The sequence below is a fragment of the Hippopotamus amphibius genome, chromosome 3 (genome assembly GCF_030028045.1).
Source record: "Hippopotamus amphibius kiboko isolate mHipAmp2 chromosome 3, mHipAmp2.hap2, whole genome shotgun sequence".
NCBI lineage: Eukaryota > Metazoa > Chordata > Mammalia > Artiodactyla > Hippopotamidae > Hippopotamus > Hippopotamus amphibius.
In genome coordinates, this window is record NC_080188.1 from 31,306,634 (window position 1) to 31,327,208 (window position 20,575).

The 20,575-nt window shown below is 42.3% G+C and overlaps 1 protein-coding gene and 1 pseudogene across 5 annotated transcripts in view; one reads left to right on the forward strand and one right to left on the reverse strand.

The window, feature by feature from the left end:
* Positions 1-7,190: 7,190 nt before the first annotated feature.
* LOC130849151 (RE1-silencing transcription factor-like) overlaps positions 7,191-20,575 on the forward strand; it is a 34,161-nt gene continuing 20,776 nt past the window's right edge. For 2 of the 5 annotated variants that reach the window (XR_009052691.1, XM_057727805.1), the window contains exon 1: positions 12,728-15,314. Coding sequence is in view for 4 of the 5 variants with exons in the window: in XM_057727805.1 (XP_057583788.1) it covers positions 14,405-15,314 (910 nt within the window). In the remaining variant the exon portion in view is untranslated. Of the gene's footprint in view, positions 7,322-7,867; positions 8,324-12,726; positions 15,315-20,575 lie in introns of those variants that run through there. The other 3 variants (XM_057727806.1, XM_057727809.1, XM_057727807.1) reach the window with 3 other exon arrangements.
* Positions 12,791-13,312, reverse strand: LOC130849152 (EKC/KEOPS complex subunit TPRKB-like; annotated as a pseudogene).

The window sequence follows — 20,575 nt, forward strand, 5'->3', positions numbered from 1 at the left end:
GTCTAGTGGACCATCCGTCATCTTGAACCTAGTTGGTTCTAATCAGTTTATGTTGTGTCCTTGGGCTATGTCATTCTTTCCAAGGTTGTGTCCTGTCCCCTTCCTGTCTCATTTGTACCAGTTTGCATTGCCATAATTCCTATATGAACTTCCAGTTGCTCAGCATCTTTAGCAGCACCTTATATTGCCTAGAGTTTTACTTTTAGCCATTCTGGAAGGTTAAGTGATACTTTGAAGACAAATAAGGAAAACATACAGGTTCACTTATCAAAGAAACATTTATTGATAAAAACCAGTGCCTTGTTTTAGCTTCGGCTGGGTTGTATACATCCAATGTGATATACTTTGTTGGATGTTTGATTTTGCTGATTGTCAGGAATAAGATCATGTGGAGAACATATAACACAGTTTCTTATCTCTAGGTCCTCACAGTCAGGAAAGAAAGAATGTCCACCAGTACACTTCCCATGGCACTTTGGGAGCGCAGACTAGAAGCTTTTTGCCTCTTTCTCAAAGGAAGAGAAAAGCTGCAAGAAGTTGTATTTTGAGTCAAGTTCACTTTCCCCTAAACTGATGATGAGCTTTGTACATTAAAATGTCAATCCTGGATCTTTGGTATTTTAAAAATAATAGAAGACAACAGGGCCTCTCCTAGCCAGAAGATATTTAATTTTGACCTAAAAATATACTTAAGAGTTAAGGAAATGTAGTCTGAAGAGACTTCCTACATCAAATATCCTGTTTGTATAGCCACTGAACAAAGTAGCTCATCAGACCCAGAGGAGTTTTCAGAAAGGGTGCTCCTGGCGCCAGGAAAGAACAGAGGAAGACTGGAGAGTTTGAGAGATGTAGAAAGATCAGCGGACTGGTTGGAAATCTTTTCCCTGGATCCGAGTTCCAGCTCTGCCCTAACTAGTTGTGCAAAATTGGGCAAGCCAAATGCTTGCAGCCCTGTCTCCTTTCATCTATGAAGCAGAGCTTGGACCCCTAAGATCTCTTTCAGTTGTGATATTTTGTGGTCTGCATACCATATGGAGGGAGAATCCTAGGAAGAAGGATAATAGAGAAGCAAGAGCAAAGAGGATGAGGCAGGGGAGAGGCAGGGCTGTGTGGGGAGAGGGGTGTGGCTTGTATTTAAACAGGGGCAAATGGAGGGACCCTTGAAGCCCAAACAGACTCAAATTCACTGAGGAAAATCCAAGGAAAGACTGGTGTGTGGAACTAGGAGTGTGTTAGGAATACAATATGCAGAAGAGCAGGAAGGGAGATTTTCAACAGGGAGGAAGCACACAGGGACCAGTGATCTGAGAGCATTTATTTATCCATTCAACAAATAGCTGCTGAAAAGGGAATATTTTAGGAGCCATTCAAAGAGGCAGGCCAGCATTTAGCATGAGGGAAATCTGTGCTGGGTGTTGAACTAGGGGTACCACTAGGAGTATGAGGGGCCCCAGTTTGAGAGACTGTGAAACCAAGCTAGGATCCTGTAAACTTAACAAACATGTGTTGAGCAACTGCCATGTTATAGGCACTGGAGATAAAGACTAATTTCTCTGCCCTTCTGGACCTCAGTTCTAGTAAGGAAAGATAAACAATAAAATGGTAAATAAATAAATAAAATACACAGCATGTTTGTTAGTGATAAATGCTAATAAGAAAGACAAAGCAGATACTGAGCCTGTGCTTTAGAGCCCGTGAGCCACAACTATTGAGACCCTGTGCTGCAACTACTGAAGCCCACGCGCCTAGAGCCTGTGCTCTGCAACGAGAAGCCACGGCAATGAGGAGTCCGCGCACCACAAAGAAGAGTAGCCCCCATTCACCGCAGCTAAAAGAAAGCCCGCGCACAGCAAAAAAGACCCAACACAGCCAATACAATAAACAAATAAATAGAAATGAAAAGAAAAGAAAGACAAAGCAGAGAAGGGCCATAGGATTGGGTGTAAAGGAATGGGGCTATAATTTCTAAAGAGTGTGGTCCCTGGGAAGGTGAGATCTGACCCAGGAGGGGAGGGAGTGAGCAGCATGGACAGAGAAGTACTGAATAGTCTTTTAGGAAAAGAACAGCAAGTTGGGAGAGTAGCCAGGGTTCAAGGAGGCCAGCAGGGTAACCAGAAGAGCAACAGGAGGAGAGTAGTTCAAAATGTGGTCTGGGCCACAGGAGAAGGCAGGAAGGATCCCAGCTGATGCTGGAGCTTCCTTGCTCACCTCTTTCCCATCTCTCAGCATTTAGGGAACACCTCTGTGGCTCAAGGCACAGATACTGTCATGGATAAGATACTACATTCCAGCTACCAGAACCAGAACAAAAGGTTGGGGCCCAACTGGCAGCCAGGGTAGATGAAGCTGCCATCAACAGCACTAGACCAGGCCTTAAATCCCTGTCTTCAGACACCATCAGTCTATTTTTTTTTTTTTTTAATGGCTGCGTTGGGTCTTTGTTGCTGTGCACAGGCTTTCCCTAGTTGCAGTGAGTGGGGGCTACTCTTCCTTGCGGTGTGCGGGCTTCTCACTGCTGTGGCTTCTCTTGTTGCAGAGCACGGGCTCTAGGCACACGGGCTTCAGTTGTAGCACATGGGCTCAGTAGTTAAGGTTTGTAGGCTCTGCAGCACAGGCTCAGTAGTTGTGGTGCACAGGCTTAGTTGCTCTGTGGTATGTGGGATCTTCCTGGAGCAGAGATTAAACCCATGTCCCCTGCATTGGCAGGTGGATTCTTTTTTTTTTTTCTTTTCTTAAAGATCTTTTATTGAGATATAATTGACATACAATAAACTGCATATATTTAAAGTGTACAATATGATATTTTTTTCTTATTAGTAATGTAAATATGGCAATCCCAATCTCCCAGTTCATCCCTCCCCCCCCCCCCCCCCCCCCCCCCGCTTTTCCCACTTGGTGGCAGGCGAATTCTTTTTTTTTATTTTTATTTTTTTTTTTGGGGGGGTACACCAGGTTCAGTCATCTGTTTTTATACACATATCCCCGTATTCCCTCCCTTCCTTGACTCCCCCCACCTTGAGTCCCCCCCACCCTCCCTGCCCCAGTCCTCTAAGGCATCTTCCATCCTCAAGTTGGACTCCCTTTGTTATACAACAACTTCCCACTGACTATTTTAAAGTTGGTAGTATATATATGTCTGTGCTACTCTCTCGCTTCGTCTCAGTTTCCCCTTCACCCCCCGCCCCCTCCCATATCTCGAGTTCTCCAGTCCATTCTCTGTATCTGCATCCTTGTTCTTGTCACTGAGTTCATCAGTACCATTTTTAGATTCCGTATATGTGAGTTAGCATACAATATTTGTCCTTCTCTTTCTGACATACTTCACTCTGTATGACAGATTGTAGTTCTATCCACCTCATGACATATAGCTCCATCTCATCCCTTTTTATAGCTGAGTAATATTCCATTGTATATATATGCCACATCTTCTGTATCCATTCATTTGTTGATGGGCATTTAGGTTGCTTCCATGTCCTGGCTATTGTAAATAGTGCTGCAATAAACAAGCAGGCGAATTCTTAACCACTGTGCCACTAGGGAAGTCCCAGACACCATCAGTCTTGAAGCCAGTGTGGCTCAAGGCCTACTGGTGGGTCTCCCACAGAAGGCAAAAGAAGGTACAGAGAAGAGACTAGGGTATATTGAACTAAAAATATGTATATAATTTTTCTAGAAAATACCTGCAGGAGATTCAAAATTTAACAGAATAAAAAGCACCATAGATTCCTAAGCTGCTGAGAATGTTAGACATCACTATTGCAACCTCTTCATTTTATAGACAAAACTCAAGCAAAGTGATTTCTTTTTATTTTTAATTTTATAGAAGTATAGGTAATTTACAGTGTTTAATTTCTGCTGTATAGTAAAGTGACTTATTTATACTTATATATATTCTTTTTCATATTCTTTTCCATTATGGTTTATCACAGGATACCGAATATAGTTGCCGGTGCTATACGGTAGGACCTTGTTTATCCATCCTAAGAGAAGTGATTTCTCAAAGCAACAAAGGAGAAACAGTTCTCCAGCCTATCTGGCCAGTGCAGTGTCTAATTTATCACCACTTTTTTAACCTTCACCAAAGTTTCAGAATAAGGTTGTAGAGAGCACAAAGCAATACTCTAAGTTATTTTGTAAGTTCACTGTGAACTAAATGAGAAATAGAAATCGTGCTGACTCAGAGAAAAAAATTTCAGGGCCCGAGTTCAATCCCTACAGGATCAGTTATATCATGAGGTCATCCCTGGAGGTGCAAGCAGTGACAGGTACTACAGGAATTGTAGGGAAAATGGGAGAAAGCCGCCAAACATAAATCCCTGACAGACCAAAGCCATCTCTCGGCTGGTGACAGGGAAAGTAGACTTGAAATCCAACATCAGGATGGAGATATTGTACCCTAATTTTTAAACAACACTAACTTTAAATAAAATGTAACATTTAAAGCAGATTGTTGTAATTCAGTGCAACTAATATAAGTTCAATCAAATTAAGCTCTGTTCTAAAGAAGAAAATGAAACATGGTTAGGAATAAAAAGCACATGGAAGCTCAAAAACAATACTAAACTGAACGTGTGAAATAAATCAGTAGAGAAGAATATTACTAAGAACCTATGAAAGTTAAAATTTTTTGAATGATGGATTAAACTTATGGGAAAGAATCCATATTTTAAAATAAGAATACCAGAACCCATTGACATTTCAGTCTTTATTTTGCAGAAGACTTTGGATGCAGCAAAGTAAAATACAGCCTCTTGAAAAACAATTAAGAATTCAAGTTCAAAGAAATAGGAGGCATTTTCATCTTTATCATTGAACTTTTGGTTATGCAAACACTTTGATGATGTAAATGTTTATGTCCCCCATAAAAAAAATAAGAATTCAAGTTCATAGCACTAGTTTCCCCCAAGGAGAATTCCTATTGATTTGTAACTTGGCCTTGAATTTGACCTGTGGCCTTCATGTCAAGATAATTTGGGTCACTCTGAATATGCCATCTCTTGAACAAGAGCCTCTACTAATTTTAAATGAATGCAGCTGCTGATTTGCCATTCATTTATTTGCATCACAATATGTGGGAATAAGTTTGCAATTAAAACATTTCCAGTAAGCAGTCAGACTGAGGAAATGAAGGATGTTTAGTAATTTAAAAAAAAGATGTTTCATTTTTGCCTTTTTGAACATGAAAAAAAGAAAGTTTATCTGTTTGAGATGTTGATTGAGGCCAGAATTGTTCCCTGGGCTACAGCATCTAAAAAAGCCATGCAATCTCAAATTAGATTTTAGTTTTTTTTTTTTTTTTAAAACAAAACACATTTTTAAAAAAAGAATAAATGTCAAAAATTTTGTACCAGTCTTACAAAAGTTTTTTCTCCCTGTTTTTCCTCCTTCTTTCTGTCCTTGTTTCCTTCCTTCCTCTTTCATTTTTCTTTCTCTTTTTTTCTTTTTTCCTTCCTTTCTGCATTTCTTTCTTTTTCTCTTTGGTTCAATGAAAATGAGTACTTCTCAAGTTTGATTTATGGAGAGGACTTGCATTTGATGTTAAGAATCAAAACCCTTGGTAAACACATTGGGGCCTTCATTTCATCTTGCATCTGACACTGCAAAATTAATAATCTATTGTCCAGAAGCAGGGAAACAGGTCTACTGAGGAGCAGACCAGGAGACTAAGGAGTCTGGAAATTCTCTAATAACATATTCAAGTGGAGGAACTTGAAAGAGAAGGAACTGGGGGAGCTTGAGAAAGGATTAGGGAAGCCTCAATGGATGGATTTTGAGGCTTGCTATTTTCACACTGTATAATGTTCCTTTCCCTATTTCCCACCTGTTGAAATTCAGATTCTCCAGGGCCAGATTGGATAATCACCTACTGTGAGAAGTTTCTAGATCCTCTTGATTAGACACTATCTTCCTACTCTGAAGCCTCCTAGCCCTTGCTGCTACCTTTACTATAATACTAGTGATAGTCCAACTTTTCTAGATCTGGTTAGCCAAGGCCTTGAATGCCTCACCAGGAGGTTTAAAGGGAGCCACTAATTTTCTGAAGAGAGTTGTGATTTAAGGTATCAAAGACAAACTAATAAGGCATTTCTGGTGAAAACAGAAAAGAAGGGGTGCACGAAACTACTTTCTCTCTCTCTTTCTCTCTCTCTAGCATATTACTATGCACCAGGTAGCACGTATGGCTACCCCGCTTCATAAACGTGGAAGTAGGTTACAATGGGACACTTGATCACAAAGCAGCCTCCATGTCCTCACCATCCTCTTTGCCCTCTGTAACGTGAGGGTAATTGCTACACTGAAATAGTGCTTTGATGGTTCAGCAATGACCTGCTACTTTCCACGTCTAGGGACTTGTCCCCTCTGTCCTCATTCTCACAATTTTGAGTCCATGATCTTCCTGAAACATTTTCTTCTTACAACTCACTGATTTTTTTTCATATGTATATATATGAATGGTATACATATGTACTATTTAAACAGTATACACATATACTGTTTAAAATATATATATGTATACCTTCCAAACTTTAAACAGTAAGAAAAAAAATCAGTTTTTTTTTTCCCCAAAGACGCTTAAAACGAAGCTTAATTGGTTAAGAGTGGCTATGGGCTGAAAGGTATTTTTGAGCGCTTTAGACTTGAAAGGGCGGGTGACAATGCTTCTAAAGAGAATGGTCAAAGTCTGTAGATTTTTCTTTTAACAGCGCTTTTCTCGTTCATGCACTCCAGAGCTGGGGGATAACTTTTCTGTTGTTAGTTCATGAAGGAAATCAAGACGTGGAGCGGGGCTTGTTTCTCCTCAGACCTAAGGGTCATAGTGAGGGGCTGGGAAGACAACGGGCCGCTACCTCCGGACGCGCCCCCGGCACAGCCCCGGCCCACAGCTACCTCCTTCCTCCAGGGGCGGGGCGCCAGGCTGCCGCGAGCGCGGGCGGTGGAGGGGGCGTGTCCCGCGGGCGCGGGGGCGGTGGAGGGGGCGTGTCCCGGGAGTGGCGGCGGCGGCGCGGGCCGGGCGCGCGGCGCAACCTCCTGTGCTGGAATGCGCGGCTCCCGCGAGCTCACGGCGCAGCAGCAGAGCCAGCTCCGCCGAGGCCCCGGGCCCCAGACCCCGGCGGCGGCGGCCGCCGAGACGGCGGGGCGAGAGCCGGCGGCCTGAACCCTCTCTGCAGCCCCACTCCTGGGTCTTCGCGGGCCTCGAGGGCCCCGGCGTCCAACTTTTCCACCCGCTCCCTCCCCTCCCCCGAAACTCCAGCAACAAAGAAAAGTAGTCCGAGAAGGAGCGGCGACGCGGGTCGTCGCCCCTCCTCGCCTGAGAAGGCCGGTAAGCGTGGCGCGGTCTGGGAGGCGGTCGGGCGGCGGCGGCCGCGGCCGCGGGAGGGGGAGGGCGCGGAAGGACGCGGAGCGAGGCGCTGTCCAGGGCTGATTTGCAGATCCTGGGGCTCCGGCGGCGGCGGCGGCCGCGTCGGGCGGGGGCCGGCGGCCGGGCGGGATCGGGTTACTCCGTCGCGGCCCGGGGGCTGGGCCGGGGGCGTCGGAGCGGCGCGGCGCGGCGCCGGGACCCCCTCCCCAGCTGAGGCTGGGCCGCCGCCTCCGCGCGGACCCGGGCGTCCCCGGGAGTCGCGTGCGGCGGCCAGGAGCGGAGCTGCTTGGGGCGCTGGTCCTGAAACTTCCTCCCGTGCCCGTCGCGCTTGAGGTCCCGCCGCAGCCCCTTGGCTGCCGGCGGCCCTCCCGTCCCCCTCCCTCTGCGGCCTCTCCCTTTCGCCGGAAGGCGCCGCTGAGCGCGGCCGGGCGGGTTGAGTCAGCCCGGGGCCCCGGCGGTTCCGCCAATGGGGCTGGACAGCGATTTCTGTGCTCCGGCCGCGCGAGCGCCGGGGCTCTCCGCGCGGGGCCGCCTGGCCGCCGCCGCCCGCGGGACGCCGTGGGGGAGCGAGGCCGCACACTTCCGGGGCGCCGGGGGTCCCCTCGGGCGCTCGGGGCCCGGCGCCTCGGGAGGGCGCTCGCGGCGGCTCCCCGGCCCCGAGCGGAGGGCGAGCCCGGGCCCGGCGAGGCGCCTGGGCTGCGGCGACGAGGTAACTTTCCTCCCTCTTGCCGGACTCCGGCGCGCGGGCCGGGAGGGGGCGGCCTGGGCTCGGGAAGGCTTGGGCTGGCCCGGCGGCGCCCCGAGCTTCCCTGTCCTGCCGCGTTTCGTGCTGGGGAGCCGAGCAGAAGGCTCGGGACGAGGGTGGGGGCGACTCCACGCGTTGGTGTGTCCGTGGTGCCGCGAGCGGGCCGGGCCGAGAGGAAGCGAGGGCGCCCGAGTTTGCGAAGAGCTGCTTTGTGTTGGGTACGTATTTTGAGAAAATGGCCGAATGCCTATTTGAGTCAGGAATGCCGCCGCCGGGGCCGGCGCGGGTGGCAGCAGCAGCGCGTAGGAATTCGCGCAGCTCGGTGGGCTCCCGGGCTGGGCTTGGACGGTCTTCCTGAGCAGCGTTAAAGTCCCTTTGGGGATGGTAGGTAGGGTTTGGGGCGAAGCGGAACTTACCGGGTAGTCTGGGCTGTTGTGTTCGGCCCCGGGACAGCTTTTGCTTTGTGTGATGGCATTTGATTGCAACTTCTGTTGGTACCTGTGACTCAACCGATTTGTGTTTATGCAGTTGGGTGAAATGGAGTACTTTTTGTATTTTGGGTTTCACCTTATGTTTTTAGTCCTTGCCACTGATTTTGCTTTTTCTGATTTGCATGAGAACACCTAATTTGTGAATAACACCTTTTCGATTGGAAAGTAAAGCGTGAAGACGGTTTATAAAAAGCCTAACAAGTTTTCAAGGTGATCTTGTTATGGCTCCACTTAGGCAAGTGGGCCAAGTCAAGCACAATGCAAGAAAGTTGCTGATTGTAGAGATGAGTTGATCGGTTATTTTATATGAGGATTTGAAAGTTTCTTTAATTTGTGAACTCTTAAATACACCAAAGTTCTCTTTTCACAGGAGAAAAGGTCCATAATATTTTTTTTTAAACGGGTCAAGTCATCCAAAAAAAAAAAAAAGAAGAAACTAAGTGGTACTTTTTCACAGTGTGGTTGCTCCTTGAACAATACATGTTTGAACTCTGAGGGTCCACTTATTTGTGGATCTTTTTTCAAGAAGTAGTAAATTTTTTGGAGATTTACAGTATTTTGAAAAAATTAACAGATGAACCAAGTAGCCTAGTAATATCAAAATAATTAGGAAACATTAATACATAAAATGTATGTAGATAATAGTCTCTTATTTACTGCCATATAATATACGGAAATCTAAGAAAAGTTTAAAATTTATCAGGACTTATGCACACAAACACATAACCGACCATATGTGAATGCCATTCACAGAAATGCAATCATAGATTCATTATTAAATAATAATTGCATAAAATCAATTGTAGTATATACTGTACTAATGTAACATTGGGCTGGCCAAAAAGTTCCTTTGGGTTAACACAATGATTTTGTGGCCACTTCTTATTAATTTTGGTGAGCTCAAGTGTTGCAGGTAGCTGCTTAAAATGCCTTGTGAGGTTAATTACCTCCATATGAGCAGTTTCCAGTAAATTGTGTGGCAGTAAAAAGTCCTCACTCTGGTTCTCGCCTATTTTTCATCCCATTTAGTGCAATACCAGAAACCTTGAATAACATCATGGACCCATAGTGCCACTTGTGATGCTGAAAGTGCTCCTCAGAAGCAGAGTAAAATCAAGACATTACAAGAAAATTGCGTGATGTGTACTGGTGTAGATTGATGTCTTTACTTGAGGTTGCCCACCACTTCAAGATAAATGAATTGACCCTAAGGAGGACCATTTTTTTTTTCTTTTTTAAAAAAAGGAAACTTGTGAGGTCATCACTGCAGCTATACCAGCAAGCCTGAAAACCTTGCATGTTTCGGGAAATACCTTTTTAATCTCGAATTGAAAGTTCAGTTTTTATGTTGGTGCAGGATTGCTATAAGAAAGGCATACCTATGGACTCTAAATATGATTTGAGAAAAAGCAAAGTCATTATATGATGACTTAAAGCAAAAGGAAGGTGAAAGATCTAAAGCTGGAGAATTTTATGCCAACAAAGGTTGGTTTGATAATTTTAGGAAGAGATTTAGCCTAAAACCTGTCAAGATAACAGAAGGAGCATCTGCAAATCAAGAGGCAGCAGACAAGTTCCCGGACATCATTAAAAAAATCATTGATCACAGCATTGTAAATCAACTATACTTCAATTAAAAAAAGGTCTGAACAGGTTTACAGTGATTTACAATGTTGTATTTCTGCTGTACAGCAAAGTGATTCAGTTATACATATATATACACACATTCTTTTTTTTAATATTCTTTTCCATTAGGATTTATCATAGGATATTGAATATAGTTCTCTGTGCGATACAGTAGGACTTTGTTTATCCATTCTATATATAATAGCTTACATCTGTTAACCCCAGCCTCCCAATCCATTCCTCCCCCAGCCCCCTTCCCTTCGGCAACCACAGTCTCTGAACAGGTTTTTAATGCAGACAAAAGTGCCCTATTCTGGGAAAAAATGCAACAGAGGACATTTATTAGGAAGAGAAACGAGTACCAGGATTTAAGGCAGGAAGGGATAGGCTAACTCTCTTGTTTTGCTCAAATGCAGTGGGGTTTGGGATCAGGACTGCCCTTATCTATAAAGCTGCAAACCCCGGAGCCTTGAGGGGAAAGGATAAACACCAGCTACCAGTCTTTTGCTTGTACAGCAAGAAAGCCTGGACAATGAGAACCCTTTTTCTGGATTGGTTCCATTGATACTGTGTCTCTGAAGTCAGGAAATACATTGCCAGTAAGGAACTGCTTTTTAAAGTAGTTTGGATTTGGACAATGCTGCTGGCCACCCAGAACCATGAGTTTAACATTATCGATGTTGAACTGGTGTACTTTTCCCCCAGACATAACTGTCTCTAATTTAGCTGCTAGATCAGGGAGTCTTTAAAGCTCATTACATGTGATAGTCTATGGAAAGATTGTCAGGCTTGTGGAAGGGGAACCTTGATAGAACATCATGAAAATCCAGAAGGATTACACCATTGAAGATGCTGTTGTTATAGAAAAAGCTGTGAAGACCTTCAAGCCCCAAACAGTAAATTCCTGCTGAAGAAAACTGTCCAGATGTTGTGCATGACTTGCAGGATTTACAACAGAGCCAGTCAAGGAAATAATGAGATTCTGGGTATGGGGGGGAAAAAAAGGTGGAGGGTGAAAGGTTTCAAGACAGGGATCTTGGAGAAATTCAAGAGCTAAGTAACGCATCAGAGGAATTAAGATGACTCGATGTAGATGAGTGCTTTCAAACCAGTGCTAGATAAGGAGGGATAAGATGCAGCAGTGCCAGAAACAAGTTGACAATCAGGCAGAATACCCATTATCCAAGGCTGTTTTTGACTTCTTTTACAACATGGACAGTGAAACTAAAGCAAACCATGGAAAGATTGGTACCATATAGAAACATTTTGGGGGAAATAAAAAAGCAAAAAAGTCAGACAGAAAAATGAGGATGTACTTGCATCAAGTTAACGTGTGTGCCTGGCTCTCCTGCCTCCCCTTCTACTCCTTAACTTCTACCCCTTGGACAGCAAGACCAGCCCCTTCTCTTCCTCCTCTCAGCCTACTCAATGTGAATGAAGACTAGTAGGATGAAGACCTTTGTGATGACCCACTTCCACTTAATGAATAGTAAATAATCATCATACTGTACAGTTAATGAACTTATCTGTTGTATGTGTCTTGTGAAAATCTAGTAACTTTATGGCAAGAACCCTGAGACGTTATTGTGTCATCATCTTTTTTTTTTTTTTTTTTAAATACAGTATTTTATTTTATTTATTTATTTGGCACACGGGCTTAGTTGCTCCGTGGCATGTGGGATCTTCCTGGAGCAGGGATCGAACCTGTGTCCCCTGCATTGGCAGGCAGATTCTTAACCACTGCGCCACCTAGGAAGCCCTGTGTCATCATCTTTATTACCTGTGTTCATTGTGTAGAACATGGTGTGCAAGTCTTGTGTTGAAGTGGATAGCCTATCCTTACATCGGTATAAGGTGACTGATAATATAAAATTGTGTGTTAGTTTTCCTACTGTTTATAACTTTGCTTTCAAAAAATTATACTACCATACAGTATGTCTTTCCTACTTGGTCAGGCTGTGTATCAACCTATCGTCACAGGTAAGTGGCTTTCTTAAAGAAATGTGACATTTCCAATGATGTATGGTGAATATGACTAATACTGTATGCCATAAAATTTTTATAAAGATTAATTCATTTGCATGTACGCTAGACTACCAAGATGCAATTCTGTCGGTTATGTTAGGTTACCATAAAGCAATGATATTGCTACTTCTTTGTTGTGAATGCATAAATGTTATACCTGTAAATGAATATGAATTTCTTTTTCATATTTTCATTTTTGATGTCGTGTTAGTAATATGTATAACATCAACAGTGTTTTGTATTATATAAGACAATATGGATGTTTTATATATATGTTGTACACAAAATTATGATATCAATTTACAGTACTGTAAATATATTTTCTCTTATGATTTTTTTTAAATGCTGAAAATTTTTAATATGTCTGTCATTTCACAAAACATCTTTTTTTTTTTAAATTTATTCTTTGGCCACACTGCACAACATGTGGAATCTCAGTTCCCCAACCAGGGGTTGAACCCACTCCCTGCCGCCCCGCCCCCCACCTCCCCCACACTGGAAGCACGGAGCCTCAACCAGTGGACTGTTGGAGAAGTCCCCATTTCACAAAATATCTCTTGTTGACATTCTACAAATGATACCATCCAATAATGTCCCAATACTTTCTTCTTGTGAAGGTTGTTTACATATCTTTTTGACTTCTGTAATATGTATTCTTTCAGGGAGATTTTTCAGAGAAACTTTATGATCTTCTGTCTGAGATATTAGATCTTCTTGATTTATTTGTTTTTCTTCCTCTTCAGTATAAGCAATTGGAATTGAAATGTCCTTTGCCGAGGTACCAGATTTTTTCAAGGGCTCTGAAGTATTGTTATTTGGGAAAAGATTGAAAATAATTTCAGTAGATAGAGTTCTTGTCTTCATTTTTCCCACTTTGTAGAGGTAAACTGCTTTGTTTACTGCCACAGGTGTTTGAAATGGATTGACAGTCACTGTAGGGTTTATTAACAAGCCATCAATGGCACCTTCCATGTCCTTTTTTCTCAAGTAGTTTTTACATCGTTAAATAACAGAGGGGTCACCTTGTATTCGAGAAGATAGGTCCAGCTGATGTGTTAACTGCATTTCATAGATAAGCAGGATTCAGTGTGCCCAGAACCTCAGGACTAGGTCCCTATTCTACGAGCTACTTTGTCATGACTTTGGTGAGTCGAAGGCTTATCAGGATGATGTATCGCCACTAGACTGTCAGTCCTCAAAGGTAGAGACTGAGCTGATCATTGCCAGGCTGCATCCCAGGGATGGGCCTTGGGGAGGTGCTCGGTAAATGAAGGTGCCAAGAATCACAGGCATTGCCTGGAAAATCATGGTCATGGGTGCCGGGGTTGGGTCTCCTGTTCCTGCTCAGCCCAACCCAGCCTGGCCCCTCTTCTGATTTTCTTAATATTTTCTTTTTTTCCAGCTCACTTAATTCTAGAAATATAGTATATAATACATATAACGTGCAAAGTTTGTGTTAGTCGACTATGTTATTGGTAAGCTTCTGGTCAACAGTAGGGTATTGGTAGTTAGGTTTTTGTGGAGTCAAAAGTTATACTCATATTTTAGACTATACCAGGGATTTAGTGCCCCTAGCCCCTTGTTGTTCAAGGGTCAACTGTAGTTTATTCTTTTGGAGATAGTTGAGTTCATATGAGATTTAATCCATTGACCAATCATAGGCTTCTACTTCCCAGACTGTACTTAATCAGTGCACAGTTGGCTTTTGGTCTTTTCTCCTTTCTGATTCAGACCAGTAAACTGTTGAAGCAGGAGTCGGGAGGACAGCATGTATGAAATTTATGTATGGAATTCATGTATGGAATATAAAATATAATTTTAATTAACACTAAAAATGAAGATTACTCATATTTTTCCACCAGAAAAAGTGAAAGTGCTTGAGGGAAGGCATGCTGTGGTAGACCTAGTTGTGTCAAACACTTGATAGAATTTTTTGTAGGGGTTGTAGAAATTTTTTTGATGACTACTGAAGAGAATTTGGAATTACAAAAATATTTTAAAGGCTTATTTTCAGTAGTTAATAAAGCTAATTGAGTTTAAAGATTATATGGGAAAAATGTATTTTTTTAAGTTACAAAGAATTGCAGTGATGTTTTGGTTTTCGACCAGTAAAAGTTGTGTTTCACTGTCACTTTTGTGTTTTTTGTTTTGTTTTGAATGCAGAACACAGTTATGGCCACCCAGGTAATGGGGCAGTCCTCCGGAGGAGGAGGGCTGTTCACCGGCAGTGGCACCATGGGCATGGCCTTGCCCAACGACATGTATGACTTGCCTGATCTCTCCAGAGCCGAACTGGCTGCGCCTCAGCTCATCATGTTGGCCAATGTGGCCTTAACTGGGGAAGTAAACGGCGGCTGCTGTGATTACCTGGTTGGCGAAGAAAGGCAGATGGCCGAATTGATGCCTGTTGGGGATACCAACTTTTCAGATAGTGATGGAGAAGGACTTGAGGAGTCTCCTGAAGTAAAAGGCGAACCCAGTGGGCTGGAAAACATGGAACTGGAAGGTGTGGAACTCACCGTTGTCCAGCCACGGCCTGTGTTTGAGGTATCCGCTGCCTCAGAACCGTACAGCGCAAATAAAGATCTTCCTCGGGAAACACCGGTAGCAGAGGACAAATGCAAGAACTTGAAGACCAAACCCTTTCGCTGTAAACCATGCCAGTATGAAGCAGAATCTGAAGAACAGTTTGTGCATCACATTCGAGTTCATAGTGCCAAGAAATTTTTTGTGGAAGAAAGTGCAGAGAAGCAAGCAAAGGCCAGGGAATGCAGCTCTTCCCCTGGGGAAGAGGGAGATTTCTCCAAGGGCCCCATTCGCTGTGACCGCTGTGGCTACAACACCAATCGCTATGATCACTATACTGCTCACCTGAAACACCACACCCGAGCCGGGGACAGTGAGCGAGTCTACAAGTGCATCATTTGCACGTACACCACAGTAAGCGAATATCACTGGAGGAAACACTTGAGAAACCATTTTCCAAGGAAAGTCTACACATGTGGAAAATGCAACTATTTTTCAGACAGAAAAAACAATTATGTTCAGCATGTTCGAACCCATACAGGTAAGAGGACCTTTCCCGATTGTAAGTGTACTCTACCCCCCACGTGGAACAACCTTAAAAGTGTGAAAAATTTCCAGCATCTCAGAAGTAAAGAGAGTGTCCCACTGCATCCATGGGTACCCATCACCTATACTCAGCAGTTATTAATATTTTGTCACATTTGGCAATTTATTTTTTTAAATAACAGCTTTATTGAGATGTGCTTCACTCCCACACAATTCATCCATCTACAGTTAGAATGAGTTGGTTTTAGTATGTTCACAGAATTGTGCAGCCAATACTGCAATCAATGTTAGGACATCTTCACCCCAAAAGGAAACCCTTCTCTGGGGTTGCTCCCCATTTCTCCCCAACACCCCTTAATTATTCACTTTTAAATTGACTTTCAGATCTTTGTAATTAAGGGGGGGGTCTCAATTTTTTTTTTATAAATTTATTTATTTATTTATTTAATTGGCTGTATTGGGTCTTCTTTGCTGCACATGGGCTTTCTCTAGTTGCGGCGAGTGGGGGCTACTCTTTGTCTTGATGCGCGTCCTTCTCATTGCGGTGGCCTCTTGTTGCAGAGCACGGGCTCTAGGCGTATGGGCTTCAGTAGTTGCGGCACATGGGCTCAATAGTTGTGGCACACGGGCTCTAGAGCACAGGCTCAGTAGTTGTGGCGCACAGGCTTAGTTGCTCCGTGGCATGTGGTATTTTCCTGGGGCAGGGATCGAACCCGTGTCCTCTGCATTGGCAGGCAGATTCTTACCCACTGCACCACCTAGGAAGTTCAAGGGGTCTCAATTTTTAAAAGCAATGTTTGTAACTAATTATAGTTAGGTTGCATTTTCCTGGTATGAACTGTTACCTTGGAGGACTGATTACTGGTCTGAACAACATGGATAGGGTAACCTAGTGCTCTACTCTGCATCAGAAGTGAAAAGGGGCTGTGGAATGCCGTTTGCATCAGATCTTTTTGCAGTAGTTGTCACTCTGCAGGACTGAACCCCATGCTAAAGTGAGTCATACTGAGGAGAGGAATTGATGTTGCTTTGCTTAAGTGGTAGACATAAACAAGAAGACTTGCAGATGAAATTCCATTACAAGAAAGACATCTGTAGCAAGAATTCTAAGCTCTAGTAGATGGCTTCTGTGTAATATAAAACTTTAAAATCTAGTTATGTAAAAGAATTTGCAGTCTCTTTGGAATTGTTATAACCTGTGTTTGATTGTCTCCAAGCTTTGAAACCATTTTATTTCAAAAGTTAAAAATGTACAAACATTTTTATTTTTTTATTTTTATTTTTTTTGGCACACGGGCTTAGTTGCTCCGTGGCATGTGGGATCTTCCTGGAGCTAGGATTGAACCCGTGACCTCTGCATTGGCAGGCGGATTCTTAGCCACTGTGCCACCTAGGAAGCCCCTGTACAAACATTTTAAAATTACATGGCATAGGAAATGAGAGTTACTTGGGATTCCTGCAGTATTAATCACTTAACAGTTTCAATTAAACAAACTGTTAGACTAAACTAACCTCACCTGCAATAATATTATAAAACAAATCCCAGATAATATATATACTTTAGCCATAAGTACTTCATGTTCCTTTAACAGTTTTGTGAAAACCTTGGGGCCTAATTTAGAATTGGCCATAATCTGTAGAGCTTTCAGGTAGTAACAGAGACATGTAGTAAAGTGCCTGACTTTTACGTGTACATATTTATGAATTTTTTAAAATTGAGGTATTGTTCACAATGATGAACTTTTACAAATATTGATATGTATACTCATAACCACCATGCACGTCAACATAAAGAATATTATCAGCCACCCCAGTGCCTTTGTCTTATTAAATTTTGATTTTTTTTGGTTTCAGTTATATTTTGATACTTTCAAAATCGTTGCATCACTGAACAACTTAAAAATTATCCCCAAAATTTAAAAATGTTTTCAACAATAAGTCTAAATTAGTTGATTTAAGAACATTTTTAGAATTTTTTTAAAAAGGGGGAAAATGGAGAGATCTGGAAAAATTTCACTTTTGCTATATATTTCCAACTTTTTATGTAAATTTTTTTGAAACAATTTTTTTGTAAGAGTGGTTCATTGTCATTTAATTACAGTCTAGGTGACTAATTTTAATGGCTGTATTTTTATATATTTCATCTATTTATCAACTTTTTCTTCACACTGATTTAAATTGATGTTTCCAAATTAGATTATGATTTACATAGGTATACACATCTCATTTCACATTTTAGTGTTAAACTTATTTGGTTCTAATACTTCTAAAATCTTTCCCCCCTGGTATTACCTTATTTGTAGTTTTTTTAAAAAAAAATTTCAAAACAGTTTGGTGGTGTATAAATAGAAGGACAATATTTTGACTGTGTAAATTCTGAGAGTATCACTGGTGTTAAATGCATGGTTCTGAAAATAGTATTTATGGAAAAATTGATTCATCTGGTGCTGAAGAGCCGAGATAAGGAATGATCATCAGCAGGAATCACTTGCTGCTTTTCTCTCACTTAGCCTGCTTTTCCGGTTCACTTAGTGGGTCTCTTAAGTTCCTTTATTGAGTGCTCAGGGTTAGATGCTTCTACTCTCTGCTAATCTTCAGAACAATTTACTGAGGAAAACAGGGTGGGTGTTTACTGAAAGCCTAAAGTGATGTGCCCAGAGTCACAGACAACTAAGATTCAAAGTTCTGAATCTCTCTCTCTCTCTTTTTTTTTTTTTTTTTTTTACATCTATTGCCATATTTTTTCGTTTTGTTTTGGGGGGTTATTTTGTTTTGTTTTGTTGTTGTTTGGCTGCGTTGGGTGTTCATTGCCGCGTGTGGGCTTTCTCTGCCAAATCTCTTTTTATAGGTAATTATCATGGTAAGGGGCTGAGGATTTTCATTTGTCTTCAATCAAAAGATTTTTTATTTTGTGGTTTTGAGATTTAACCAGTTCACAGATTCTACTTTTGTTTTTAAATTAATTTTTATTGGCGTATACAAATTCTACTTTAAAAGATGACATTTTTGCCTGTATGTGTGACTGAAAAATTACTAGTGTTTCTAGAATATTTATGCCTATTTTGGTGAATTGCACAGATAGATGCAACCTATTTTGTTATGAAAAATTTAAAATAAATTACCCTTGAGTGGCCATTGTATATCTTCTTTTTAAGCTTCTTTGGCTTTCTGACACAGACAGTCCACTTGGCCTTTGCACAGGCACAGCTACAAGTAGTTAATGCCTCTTAGGGCAATCCTCAACTACTGGAGATGGGGGCTGCAGATAAATGCTCCAGCCCTACATTCTTCAGAAAGACAAATATGGGTGACATTCTGTATAATTCTCAGAATGGAATGAACCCCCAGTGCCCAGAGCAGTGATCTCTATCAGTTGTTTCTCTTCCCTGCTTCACTCTCTCAAGTCTCCTCCTTGGAATCTCTTTCCAGAATCAAGTCCTTGTCTCTAGCTCCCCCTTCAAAATGGGGTGGAGAGGGAGACAACCAGGCTGGATGCTTCAAACATAAAGGTTCTGAGAGCCCCAACAGGAAAAGATAAATGATAAAAGGTCAAATATTGTTATGTAAAAATTGTATACAAGGAAAGATTGAGGGATATAATTGGAAATCTTCTGAGAAATTTTCAAAGGGCGTAGTAAAGAAGGTACCAGTGGAAAGCAAAGTTGGGTTTTTGTTTGTTTGTTTTTTGTTTGTTTTTTTAGAACAACTCAGCAAAATAAAATTCCGGTTTATTGTTGGACAACATTGTTTCACACATATATCAAACAGGCCAAAGAAAATAAACAGCAACTTCACAGACAAAGGAAAAAAAAGAAACCTTTTATCTTTGGCCCTTTTAACCATCTCATACAAACCAACTACTTATAGTACAGCTAAGTACATACACAAAAAAAGTTACTGGAATGCTCGGAGTAAGATTGTTTTCTTGTTGTTGTTTTCATTTTTTTTACAAGGTTTTTTTTCTCCTTTGAGATTATAATGAACACGGTCACACCACAAGTAAAGTCAGAAGTAGGACAGAGAACGCTCCGAAGGCTGGTTTGGTCATCCGAGATCATTAAAAATGGCTGACCCCTAACAATATGTACAAAAATAAAAAAAGTAAATAAAAAATACAAATTTTCCTTTTTAAAGTACTTTAAGAAAAAAAAGCAGGGCCTTGGAAGTTTTGGTTCTTTTTTCCTCCCCTGTTGCAAATTCACGTTGTGGTTTTGGTTGGGTAGTGGAGAGCGCGTGTCATCTGCGGGTGGCGCTGCCCGCGGCGGGCGGGCGGGGACTCTGGACTCAAGGTGACCACGTTTAGATTCCGAGACGGGAAGTGGAGGGTGAATAGGTCACGGTGGCCTTTTTTTTTTAAGTTTAACTTTTCCTTTTTTGCTGTCTTCTGCTTCTTGGTGTCAACATCCTCCTCCTCCTCCTCGTCTTCAGCTGCCCGTTTGCCCGTAGCTGCCTCAGCCTCCTCGTCTTCATCTTCGTCCTCTTCCTCACCATCACCTTCCTCCTCCTCTTCCTCCCCACCTTCTTCTTCAACCTCATTGTCGGCCTCCTGCTCCCCATTTTCCTCATTAGTATTTCCATTAGCAGGTGCCTCCCTCCCATTCTCCGCCTCCTCCACAACTTCCTCCTTCTAAGTCCTTGGTGGTGATCTCGGAGCTGGTGTCCACGGCCGTGTCTGACATGATGGGCACGCCAGTGATCCGATGCAGCGAATTAAAAAGAAAGCGGGAGTTCGAGGACTCTGGTGGTAAAGCTGCCGGAGGCTGCGGCGAGCGAGGAGCAGGACACAATGCAGAGGTGGCTTTTCAGAGCAGCCAGTGGGCGAAAAGCAAAGTTTTAAAATGCTTAATGAACAGAAATCAGTAAAGTTCACAGCTCATTCTATGAACTATAAAATTCACAGTTCATAATTCATTCTATTTGTTTTGTTAAAAAACAGACTACTAGACTGAATCTAGTGTATAAGGACTACAGGACCACTAAATAAAAATAAATTTCTAAATAATGGATGTATTTGGATCAGATTGTTAAGATAAACATTTTCCTTTCAGGAAAAAATATTCCCCCCACATTGGCATACCTCATCAAACTGAAGATCTTCACCCCTCTGAAGAGATCTAGATAATGGCTTCTCCTACAATCAAAAACAAAAAAGTATATATGCAAAGTATTAGAAATTGTACATATGATAAACAGTTGAGATTTGTGGAAAAAAATTAAATAAAATAAATTATCCTTAGTTGATCCTTCATGTTAATC